This window comes from Anas platyrhynchos, chromosome 5, assembly GCF_047663525.1.
Source record: "Anas platyrhynchos isolate ZD024472 breed Pekin duck chromosome 5, IASCAAS_PekinDuck_T2T, whole genome shotgun sequence".
NCBI classification, from domain to species: Eukaryota; Metazoa; Chordata; class Aves; order Anseriformes; family Anatidae; genus Anas; species Anas platyrhynchos.
This window is the reverse complement of record NC_092591.1, coordinates 21,382,889-21,395,694: the sequence shown is the minus strand read 5'-3', so window position 1 is coordinate 21,395,694 and position 12,806 is coordinate 21,382,889. Positions and strand designations below refer to the sequence as shown.

The 12,806-nt window shown below is 35.3% G+C and overlaps 1 protein-coding gene across 1 annotated transcript in view; it reads right to left on the bottom strand.

Annotated features, from left to right (window-relative positions):
- Positions 1-2,451: 2,451 nt before the first annotated feature.
- GTF2A1 (general transcription factor IIA subunit 1) overlaps positions 2,452-12,806 on the bottom strand; it is a 28,355-nt gene continuing 18,000 nt past the window's right edge. The window contains exons 8-9 of the mRNA XM_027458949.3: positions 11,113-11,202; positions 2,452-7,067 (exon numbers count right to left, since the gene is read on the bottom strand). Of these exons, the coding sequence (XP_027314750.1) occupies positions 6,960-7,067; positions 11,113-11,202 (198 nt within the window). The 3' untranslated portion in view covers positions 2,452-6,959. The remainder of the gene's footprint in view (positions 7,068-11,112; positions 11,203-12,806) is intronic.

The window sequence follows — 12,806 nt, the reverse complement described above, 5'->3', positions numbered from 1 at the left end:
GATTAAAACTATTTGCTGAAATCAGCCAAATTCAGGTCACAGAGAATAGTACATCAGAAATCTTATTCCCAGTACAAACCTTTTCATCTTGTTAAAAGTTCTGACAAGGTAAGCCCAGAAGGAAAGAACTTCCATCCTGCAAAAATTTTATCAGAAACGAGCAGCCCAAAACAGAACAAAATCTGCTAACGGAAGTTTTGCAGGGTGAATTCTGCCATGTCTCATTTTCAGAAGTGCTGTACTCCCTAGAACACCGTGTTTCTCAGAAAACATTACCTGCTGAATCAGGACAGCCCACCTGGAGTTTGCCGGTTCCTCTGAGGGGAAAGGTCTGCATGAAGTCCTCAGGCACTGGTCAGGCAGGACATGTGGAGGAGCCCTATCTGCAGGGACCTTGCAGCAGGATTCCTAGGAGAAACGGGAACAAGCCTTTGGAAAAATCAGGAAGCAAGGTGGTTTGGTAGAACAGATTGCCTTCCTTGTTTTGATAGTCCAAACCATTGTCTCCATCATCATCTTATGCCTGCTAGGTAGGAGTTTTCTTTACCTTGACATTAAATCCTGCCAGCTCCTGCACTGACTTCTGCAGCTTGAAAAGCAGCATCCCAGCTGCTGATTCCAAACACGTCTTCTGTTCGGGTGTCTGGAGGGCTTGTCTGCAGTGCAGTTCTGCTTCATTTGGTACCTCTAGCAAAAGAAAAGCATTTCTAACATGACACGATTGTGTGTCCACATAAGTTTGTGTATCAAGATTTTTTGTTTTACAATTTATCAATAGCTTTGTTTTGAATTTGTTATTGAAATACACTTGTCCGAATAGAACACTTACTGTTTACAATTTCTTGTACAAAACTGAACTAAGAACAAAAACTAAAACAAGAAAGTGTAAACCAAATACACCCAGTTGTATTTTTAAGAAATAATATCACTAAAAGGCACTTTAAAATACCGGCCGACCAGCATCCATCTCCAGAGAGGGGATTTTAACTATGGGAGTGGATGGGTCACTCAGTATGGCTTGGAAAGCAAAGTGTATTTTCAGCACTTCATCTCTATGCATTACCTTGTTATTTCAGATTGCCCTTAAAGTTAACCAAGTACATGCATGTTTATACTATGTAAAAACATTTAATTGTACAGGCATTTCACATCAAAATTACCGTGAAAGTCTTCGCTCTAAGGAATAATTTGTTATAAGTATACTTGTGTGATTTTTAGATATCCACAATGAAGGTAAAAAACAGTACAGTGAAATGAACTGCAGCTGAACGACAGATGTCATTGCATCTGAAAGGATTAGAGTGGTGTTGGCATAATCCCATTAGTGGTGAAAAAACACTTTGGAAAAAAAAAGACCGACAGAGACTGCTCTGACAATAAGCAGCAAGATTTAGTCTTCAGCCAGGCTTCAAATGAAAGCCCTACTTCAAAAAACTATGCAAAACCCAGACTCCAAAGGTAACACAGTTATCAAACTGTAAGTTGTAAGAATGGTATCTAATTGAGATCAAATGGGGATACATTAAATGTTATGCTAAGACCCCTTATCCTCTCTTACTTCAGCAGTTAAAGAATAAAGCCATAAGAAATCAATTAGAAAAAATCTGGTATTTTAAATATGTTTGAGTTGGCAAATAACCACCCCTGAAATACTTTGTTCATGCACAGCTGGGTGAGCGCAGTTAACATTCACAACAGTAATGCTTTTATCTTTAAGGGATGAAAACAGCTTGGGTTTTGTTTTTTTTAAACTTGAGGCTGCTACTAATTTGTCACTGTTCTGCTTTTCGTCCCCTTTTTGGTGTCCTTTTGAAAGTATTTTCGCCAAAACTACAGGTGATTTTTCCAATTTATTTTTTTCTTACATAGTATGCAAACTCAGCAGTGACATGACTAAATAAATATCATAATTTCTGATACTTCTTATGAATCATCTCAAAATCCTTTAGAAAACAATAAAGAAGACAAATTTTATGGGAAAAGCAGTATGGTTTTTCAGACTATCCAAAACTAAGATGTCACCTGCTCACACTAGAAAGCTATTCTGTCAATTTGTGTCACTGCCGAAACCTTTCTGTTTATCCTGCTCTCCTCTAACAACGGGGTATTTTATTTGTGGTAGTCCTGCGTTTTCATTTACAGGACTAACACTGCAGATCACACACCGTATTGTTCAACCAATCTTGTCTCAAGACACGAGTCTCTAGTTACCACAGGGCAGTAATTCTTAAATAAATACAGATGTCTGGCACCAAGATTAAAATGTGACTTTTTATGACATTCTGATTATTTTAAATAGAAAGCCTACAAAGCAAACTCAACAAGTAGGTGACAGAGAAGTTACTCTTGTGAAAAAAATAAATTCAGAATCTTCATTGTTATTACAGTGATAAACATTAAACATTGTGTATAAAACAAATGCACATGCAAGATAGTAAATGAAGTGGCAAACATTTTTAAATAACATCTTTAATTAAAGTTTTTGCAAAGGCAAAATATTAAACTTAAAATAGGTCTTAGTACATCAAAATACTAAGTTCTCTAATTGTATTCCAAGCATGGCCTTTGAAACATAATATCCTGTATATCACAGAGGAGCAACCTTGATCTGCAATTGTACAGAATGAATTTTACAAACATAATAAATATATTTACCCCCTTACACATAACAGTATATGTACAACAGCAGTTGACAATAGTAGCTCAGAACAGCAAAAAAGGATATTCCCCCACTCCATATTCTATTGGTACCCTATGCACTCTGGAACATGTCTCATTGGATGACTGTACATATAGCTAACCCAAAGTAGTTCATCCTGTTAAAAAAAAAAAAACAAAAAACAAACTCCTTTTGTTCCACAATGTCAAATCCACCAAATAATAATTAAAAGACACACTGCATGAACTCCCTAAAAAAAAAAAAAAGTAGACAACAGGGAAACCAATGGACTGTTTTTTTTTACACATTTCCCACCCAATCACAGCAATGGGAAAACAAGACTCTAGATGCCAGACACCAATACAAAACAATGTGCAAGTTTCTTCGTCTTTTATAGTCATTACTCTCCAAGTCTGAGAACTCTAATTTCAGTTGGGTGTGTGTGGATGGGGGTGCGGCACACAACAAACCCCACAATGCTGTGTAAAGCAGCCCAGTGTCAACCAGTGCGCATTATCCTAAAACTGCTCTTCACCTCCTGAACGATGTCTTATTGCATTTGATTAGGAAGCTTTTGCTTTGGGAGGAATTTTGGCTTTTCCCATTTTATTTTATTTTATTTTATTTAAACAATTTGAGGAGATTGAATCAAAATGAACTTTAGTTAACAAGGTCTCTAACTGCTTCACTGGAATTAAGAAATTTTCCTCTGCTAATGTTTTACAGTGACATAATTACTGCTAACTGTCAAGTGGTAGAATTATTTTCACAGACAACAAAATTCACTTTTAACACTCCTATTCTGCAGTAGAAATAGAAAAACATTTGTAAAAAACCTGTTACATGATAAAACATGCTCTTTGCGCTTTTCTAGAAACTGTGCTTCAGAATCATGTATCATGTTCTTGGAAACTAACTCAGACCACAATTATCACTTCAAATTGTGTTTAGGAAATTGAATGATGCTCAAATGCAACTTGTGAGTACAATGAGGGAACGAGGAGTATGAAGCCTCAAAGAAATCTTGTCACTAACCAGCAACTCAGGGGGAATAAAATCACAATTTTATTTAAATAGTCCAATATAAAGTTCCTTATGCGACTAAATTATCTATCATCTCCTTAACAGAAAACATATTTCCATCTGTTTTCAACTTAGATGTTTTTAAATGATTGCACACACTAGAACCCAACAGAATTAGAGCAAAAAAGTTGCTTTTTTTGATTGAAGCACTGCAGGAAATTTACTCTCTTGGGAATCCAAAAAAAATTAAAAAAAATATACTGGCAAAACAGGTATTCTGCTGAAACTGAAAAGGCACAAGACTCCCAATTTTGCCCAGTTGCTCTGCAAGTTTCCATCAGCCATCATGGTTATAATTATGAAGTTATCTTTCCCCATTTTTTCTGTCATAAAAAGGTGCTCCATTATCTGTGCAAATTTTAACATAAGCCCTCTTGAAATCATTAATTGTTTCCATAATACTGAACTATTTGAAAGAAAAAAAAATCAGCAACAAAAAATATTTCAAAGGAAACAAAAATTTATGAACTATGAACATGGGAATCCCTTGCCCTCTGAAAGGAATGGTTTCTGTGGAACCTAGTGAAATGGTCTGTTCAGTTACATTGTTAAAACCATGATTAAAATTCAAGTACAATAGTAAAATTAAGCAAACTACATTCTTACAGCAAGCTGCTACAATAAAATAAAATTAAAACATGCTTTTTGACTTAAAAAAGGAACACTTGATGTAGCAATAAGAGCACAGTTTGGTATGTTCATGTCTGACTGGCTTTCATAAAGTTTCACAGGTACTTGTATTTGGAGACAAAATTTCTCATCTGAAAAGCATAGCATACAATTAGCTTGCAAGAGACTGTGCAAGTTCAGACAGCTTCATACATCCTTTAGAATAGTATAAGCTTAAGTTACCTGTAATGTTCTGCTATCCCTTAAAAATAAATTAAAAGGCTATGCAGCTTCTAGTACGCATATGTGGGTGAAAAAATGACTAAGATGTATGAAAATAAAGTGTTGTCCACATAATCTGGGTTCCAGTAGCATAAACAGGAATCTATTAAAAAAAAAAAAGTGATTTTTTTCCTTTGTTGGTTTGGTTGTGCAGTGTTATGGGAATTCTTCTGAAGCCCATTACTTAAGACTCACTGGAAACAGATATAGAAAAGGTGAGGGAAGGTATTAGTTGGTAAATTATTCACTTCATTGCAGTTGTACATAGAAGTGTCAACAGTGGTAAAAATAAAATAATAAAATATCTGCTTTGTTCGGAAGAAAGCAAACACCAGTTTGACATACCTTGATGCCCTGAGCCACAAACACACTCTGAATGATGATGACGTTACTTAAGAATGAATTAGAAAAAATACCAATTAACTTATCGTAAAGCTTATGTATGTAGATAGCTTACTAACAAACACATGGCTCTAGACATGGCCTACAGGCAATTTTAGTCTTTATCAATGAGAGCACAGGTGTACAAAATCACAGCAAAAAAAAACACTCCTTGCAATGTATTTGGAGTTTCTTTGTTGGTTTCCTTTACATACTATTGAGACTATGAATGAACACACCTGAAAGCAAGTAAATCAGAATGAAAATTAGGGCAGTGCTTATATACTGCCAAAATACACTTGTGACTTTGTTAAATAACGTTTAGTAAGTTTCACTCTCAAGATTAAAAATAAGGTCAGAACTCATGGATCAAATGTCTGCTTCTGTAAGTCTTCCCCAATTTATTTAAAATCATCTTTGCTGTTGTCCATTTCATTGCCTTCCCAAGCACCCAGTGAAAGACATTTTTTTGAAATGGTGAGCCACATGAACATTCCCTCCTCAACAGATTTGTAAGTATAATGCCCATTCCCTCTCCTCATCCAAAAGTAACTCCATTTCTGGAAGCAGGGTTTACAAGAATAACCTATGCATAAAGAAAAGGTGTTCAAGTTCTCAGGAAGAGGGGAACCACAGGGGAGCAACGTTGTTGCTTTTCACACACACACCAAGGGAAAAAAAAAAAAAAAAAAAAATCACACCTTTGGAAAAGAGAAAGTCGCTACACAAGATTTAGTGCATCCAACTGTCCGATTTTCTGTTACCAAGACAGTTTAAGGATGCTTTAAAAAAAATTGTGTTCTCTAAAGCTGTGCAGCTCTTTTCATGAAATTATATGCCACCTGGAAACTTTAGAGAGATTAACTGCTGCAGGTAACTTATGGCTATACTTTTCAGTAAAGCTGATCTTTGATTAACAGAGTCGCAGCCAGGATGTTAGAATTTTTATGTTACTTTCTGTATTAAAAATTTAGTCATTCTTGTGTTCTGTTCAATTATTTGTGGATGTCTGAACTACAGATGTAGTAAGTAGGTAAAGGAATTAATCTATTATGTGATTATCTACACATCTGATTCAAAAGCTCTCCAAAGCATTTTTAAGAAGTCAATGAAAATTGTATTATTCATTTCAGTTCAATGATGCGGAACCACCACCAAACAGCAAGAATATAGTTTAAAAGTTAAGCAGTCTGACTTTGGGACAGGGGGAACCCAGAGCTACAGGTGCTTAGTATTTAAAAAAAATACAGCCCCAAATGAAAGGTATCACTCACATAAAATAATTTTGAAATATAAATGATCATTTTACCATTTTATAATTGCTAGGAATAACAACTTGTTTATGGGGAATCGAACTGAAAACAACAAATAGATATTATAATTAATGAGCATATCAGAATTAAAAATATTTTCCTTATACAAGTTATTTAAAATTTAACACCTTAATTCTTACCCTTCTGTACAAAGCTTGCGCGCAGTTTAAGTAACATTCTGACCATCCTCACTACCAAAAGGAAGTGTTCAAAGCAAAGATTTGTACACACAATAAGCATTTTCAGATTAATAATCTATCAAAGGGAAGAGTTCCTTCAATCAGTGGAAGAAGTATTTTAAAATCTTAAACCAAGGGAAGAAGGGGGGACAAAGCCTTACATGCTAAATACCAGCTGTAGGTACCTGTATGTAGAATTGATAATTAAGGTATTCCTAACACACAAAACCAGCTCCCAGACAACGCTATAGCTGCTACAGTCCATGGCTTGCTCATCTGAAGTAGTGTCTTTGTTGCCACATTTTACCTTTGTTCCAATACTTTTGTTTATGCTTTATTTCTGATGTGCAGATACACATTTTGGTTGGAGTATAAGTCCAAGTCTCAACCTTTCCTGCTTTTGATTTTTTTCCTTTTACAGGGAGTTTTTTTGTTTTGTTTGTTTTAAAAACTTCACCATTCCGCATCCCCAATGGCTTTGGAAAATACATAATCTCTTCCATTAAGATTCATGATGCCATCTTTGAGATGAAATTTCCATTTGTTTTTACTTCTATGGATCTAAAAATAGGGAAAAAAGTTGAAGTATTACTCTGCATCAGAAATGGGTAGTAATACATAAAGTACATTATACAGGCAAGAAAAATGAAAATAACAATTAGACACACATTACTAGATTGCTATAAACATCTCAAAAAATCAATTCTGCATTTAACTATGAAAAAAAAAGTGTAATGATGCATCTAGCAGCATTTTTAGCTTCCATTTTTTAAACCAGGGAAAACTCTCACAGCAACTGATGAGAAACCATGCAACCACAAATACATTGTAAAGTCCAAAGCACTCAAAACATTTTCAGATGTGGCTGAAATGGAAAAAGGAAAAGTATATATCCACTTCTGCTGCTTTCATATTATTAAATTATTTTTGTTACATGAAACTCCACTTGAAAGCCAGATATTCTTATTTCAACCACCATAACAAAGACTAAAGTTTTAAACTAGTCCTGAAAGAGTCAACCACTTAGTTAATTCTTTGCATCTCTTGTCTAAATTCCATTTTGCTTGCAAAATGTTTTGTTTACTTTATGTACAGACAGTTAACATATTCAACTTTCAACTTATAATATTAGAGTTTGACTCTGGGATTTGGAATGTTAAGTACTGGTTAAAAGGCAAAAGATTATTTACAAGATTTTCAGCCTGAAAACCTCTACAGTAGAAAATGCACAAGATGATATAACTGATAACACATATATGCACTGATCTTACATTGCATACTTTCTCCTCAATGGTAGGTCATTTTATATGATTTATGTTCCATTTCTCTTCTCAAAGTGTAAGGTGAGGAATGTAAGATCTCCAGATGGAGATGATGGAATGAAGCTGAATGTTCAAAAAGATCCTAGCTTCAACTTTAAACTACAGCCTTCCTAGCTAAAATATTAGACATTTAAGGTGTGTATAAAAGAAATTTATGAAGATTATGCTGTCAGATTAGTCCAGCTATCTGCATCAGCCCAAAAAAGACTGAGACAGAAAAAAAAAAAAAATGAAGACATTCATTCCATTCCTCATCTACATCGAGTCCCTATCAGGACAGTCTGTGACATAATGGGTATTCACATTATAATATATATTCCAATTACCATAGAATAATAGAAAGAATAAAACAACAGCTTTATTCCTGTTCGCTTTACAAATACATTCATGCAGAAGTTACTCTTATTTCTTAGTGCCTATTCCCAAATCAGTAGTACCTGACTAAAGGAAGCAGATGACCCATGGGGTCAAGGAGATCAGAAAACACAAAAGGACATGAAATAGTAGTTAAGTACTACTGGTACTACTAGAAGCACTACTACTACCAAGATTAGAAGATTTCAATTATCTTATGCCTTCTGAGTAAAGGTCGATGTGCAGCACACTGGGGCTGTTCTAGGTACTGTAAAGTCCAGTCCTACTTCATGAAGAAGCTAATTCAGGACCCCACAGAACACAGAACCATCTTCTAAGTCCAAGACAGTGAACTAAGGGCTTCAGTTAGAAAACATCATCAGAACTGACAGCAAAAACACAAGACAAGCATTTTCCCTGGGCTAGTAAGTTGGCAATGAACACCCTACAATGCCATATATGGAGATTTGTGTTCTTATGTTTAATTTAAAACTAAAAGAAATTGATCAAAATTCAGTCTAAAGGCAGAAGAGTTTTTGTATGTTTTTTTCAAAAGAAAGCATACTGTAAACACAGAGCAGAAGATCACCAGTACTATTAAGCTGCAGGACAACCAGATATTCAAAGAAAGCAAGGATCTTTCAGAAAGCTGAAATGCTGTCCAAAAGAGAAAAATCATTGTAAACTACACCAGATTAAACTAAAGTGTCATTAAGCGCTCTTAAAGAAAGAGTTTAGGAAATTTTACAAAAGGCATATAAAAATCAAGATAACCCCATTGCAATTTTTCAAGTTTCATCAAGAAGTCTCATCATTTATTATTAATGCTGAAGAACTACAGTACTCAAACAATCACTAGTACTATTATCTGCTCTGTGGTCATTTTAAGCTATGTTACTGGAATCAGCAAAGAAGCTAACAAGAAAAAGCCTGCCTTATATAGTGTACCTGCACTTCCAAATGGCACTCAACACAAATCTCTCATCAGAAACTTTTGAGTTGCCATAAGGTAAGCAGGAAGGTCCTCTGATAAATTGGTAAAAGATGAGAAACCAAGAACACGGTTACTACAGTGAAATGAGATTATTCCAAAAGGTATTTGGGCTGGCTGAAGCGTGCATAGTTTAAGAATTCACTAATCATCCAAAGAATGACAAAACATCACCGATCATACAAAGAATGGTTACCAAAGAGCTGCAGAACGACATCACTGTCCTAACTCATTGTGTAACAAAACAATGGTGACATTCAATGTATATGGAAGGCTGTAATGATGAAAAACAACGGCACTGGTAGAAAAAATGATAGGTCTGAGTGGACAGTTACAACTCACGAATGAAATTCCAGTGTTCCAAAAGACTTTCCTATAAAAACGTCAGCTCTGTGTCCACTGAGGTCAAAAGCACACATGAAATACTACAGGACACTGTTGCTCCACTTAATAAATGGAAGATTCAACTGTAACTGAATAGCTCTGATCCTCCCACAGCCTTACCCACCTGTATCAAATATGATACAGAAGGATATAAAGGAATAAAATACCTCTGGAGAATGAAAGAAAGAGTAACCAAATGTTTGGACAGCTGTACAAGTAACAACTATAAGTGTAGTTCTGATTTCAAACAGAGATGACTGAGGAGGCATATGATGATCCATGTTCATATAAGGTACCAAGGATGGTGCAGTGCTTTGTGAGCATCATTGCTACCTGTTCGCCCTCATCTCACTGTTCAAGATGCACCTGTTGTATCAGCTGATGCAGGACACAGTATGTTGTGCAAGACAAAGAACTTTGTTCAGAACAACTGAGCTGTTGGTTTTGTATTCTAGAAAAACAAACTGAATGATTGTTTGTTAAGTGAAGTGTTTTCAGAGCACTAGAGGCTTCATGGTGGACACTTCCCTACTGAGTTCAAGTTCTTAATTTTGCAGAGGGTGAGGATTTCAGAGTAGTACTTGTTGCTCAGCTTTAGCAGCTCCCAACAAGCTTTTCTGACTGCTATTCCAAGGTCCCTCAGATGAACTGCATTGAAACTAACAATTCCAGAGTACTGTCTGGAGAAGAAAGACTAGGAAGTGGATATTATTTTCCTCAATCTGATGACAAGCACAAGTAGAATCCAGATATAACTGAATATTTTATATTCAAGTCATTTTTTGCAATGAAGGGTTTTTTCTTCAACAATCTTTTCTCTGCTTTAAAAAGGATCCTTACTCTTCACAGTGCAAGTAAACTCTCAGAGGCAAAGAAAGAAAATCCATATCGAATAATCTTTCTGCGTACTGCTTCAATAAAAAAGTGCCAAGAGCCTCTGGACAAATTTAAAACAATTCCAGACATAAATGTATCCTCACATATTTCAGGGCAAATATAAAGAAAGAAACTAGTCATTCTAGGGAAGACAGGATAGTTCAGCGGAATTTAAAGCAAAATAAGTAAAAGCATTCCATATTGGTTTTTCAAAATAAAAAAACAACATGGCACATAAAGAATTGTTCCTCTGAAAACTATTTAGTCACCGCGAAGAAACATTTTTAGTGATCAGTAGGTAGTTTTCTAACAAGTCTAAATCTTAATGACTACTATTTTCATTTCTGGCTACAACAAACTACAAAACTTACAAGAGTTCACTTCTCATGAGCCCAAAGGATTAACCTTTTTTTTAAAAATCAGTCAGACATGACAAAGAAAAAAAAAATTCAAACTTTTCTAAGCTTTCCTCACTGACACCAAGTCCATCAAAAAATAAAAAACACCTTTCACTGAGACACGTTTTAAAAACAGTTATTAGTTCTTACATTAACGTTCGTGTTATAATCTTTACAAATCTACCTATACTTGACAGTCACACAGATGTTTTTGTGTCACTTTGAAGTTATGACTTGATAGGAAGAACAGAGAAATTAGATTTCTCACATTTATGTTTTACCTTATCATACTGGCACACAACAACATTCTCTGTATCAAACAGTTCTTGTCCTTCCTCATCACTCACATCATCTTCACTGTTAAGAGGCTCCTGGAAGAAATGTGTGAAAAGTTACACTACAAGGTTATTACTGTTACTTTGATTACTCATATCAGGCTACAGTCTGTCTATGAACTATGGACCTAAATAAACATCTGACACATGAAGTATTAGGCTTCCCAGTGGACGAATCAAGCCTGTTTCCTTTATCCCCTCCATGACAATTACTCAGGAGATGTCGTTACCACTTTCAGTACCCAACTTCAATGATCAAGCCAGATTCTGGACACTGTAACCTCTTAGTACCACAAACATTCTTACTTCTTTATTTTAAGTGTTCTGGTGCCTGTCATTTATTTTAAAAAAATCTATCATTGTACAGATTTTCATTTTTTAAAGCCTCTAAGCAGCAGAAAAGCAACATTACCCACATCACTCCCTGCATGCTACTAGAAATACAAACTCCATGACTTCGTTATGTATGTAACAGAAAAAGACCTCAACAAAAGCATGAAGTTTTTAGGGGAGAAAAAAAGCTGTTTTTAAGATGATCTTGCATAGATACATAAAAATAATTTCTCTAGATGTTCTAGTATTTTCAAGTTCCTTAAAAATTACTTTCATTTTTTCCTCTTTCTACCAAGGGTTTCTCCACCTTCCAAACCTTTCTAAGTTGTGCTATTTCCTTTATCATTTTACTGTTTCTGTTTACTATTTTACTGTGCGTGTCTTACAAGATAACCAGATAGCATCACAAGGATACTTAAAAATATCACTGCCGAACTGCAAGTCTAATTTTTAATTCCCAGCATAGCCTTCCCACCTGTACTTAAGAGGATCGTCTTAAAGCTCATTTCTAAACTGCATACCTCTTCCAGATCCTTCTTGCTCCTCTCCTCAAGCATTTGAGGGTTTGTATTGACAAAACAGAATTCTGATGCACTAAATTCTTTACAGTATGGTGAGAACAGTACAGCTGAGGTTTGTGTCCCCCCCACATCTCAACTAAATAGCAAGTATTTCGAAAGGTTAAAACAACCACTAATAAAAGCAGAACAGCTTTTCTTAAGAAAGCTTTTCTTAAGAAAGAACAGCTTCTCTTCTGTGTAATCCTCATCTTCCCACCTGTCCCAAAATATATAAGCTATACTAGGGAAATGCTAGTGGGGGAAGAAAAAGGTGAACCAGAAGTCCTAATTTCTTTCAAAAATAATGTTCTATTTAAGTGACTTAAAAAACTTTTAATGGACTGCTCAACTCATTAACTAGTTCCTGATGAACACCGGGAGCAAAAGTAACAGGGGCTCTCTGGCATGCTGATAATAAAGCCTTATCATATAAAAAAACAGCACTAGCATTAAGACAATATTAAAGAACAATTGATATTTAAGCATGTTGACCTATACTTTTAACACATTCAGACTGACATCAGTGCTGGTGCTTAGCTGCCTGCCGGGTTAAACCATAGCAGTCTTAGTGTTTGATTTGAAAGAGAACTATATACCTCAAAGAATGTTATATTCCCAAATTCTTGAGAATATCACTTCTATCCCTGTATTTCAGTTTCTTCATTTCCCATATTGAGGCGATGAGATGGGGGAGAGAATCAGGAGGGAAAAAGAAGTAAAAGCTCATGAGTTGAAATAAAGACAATT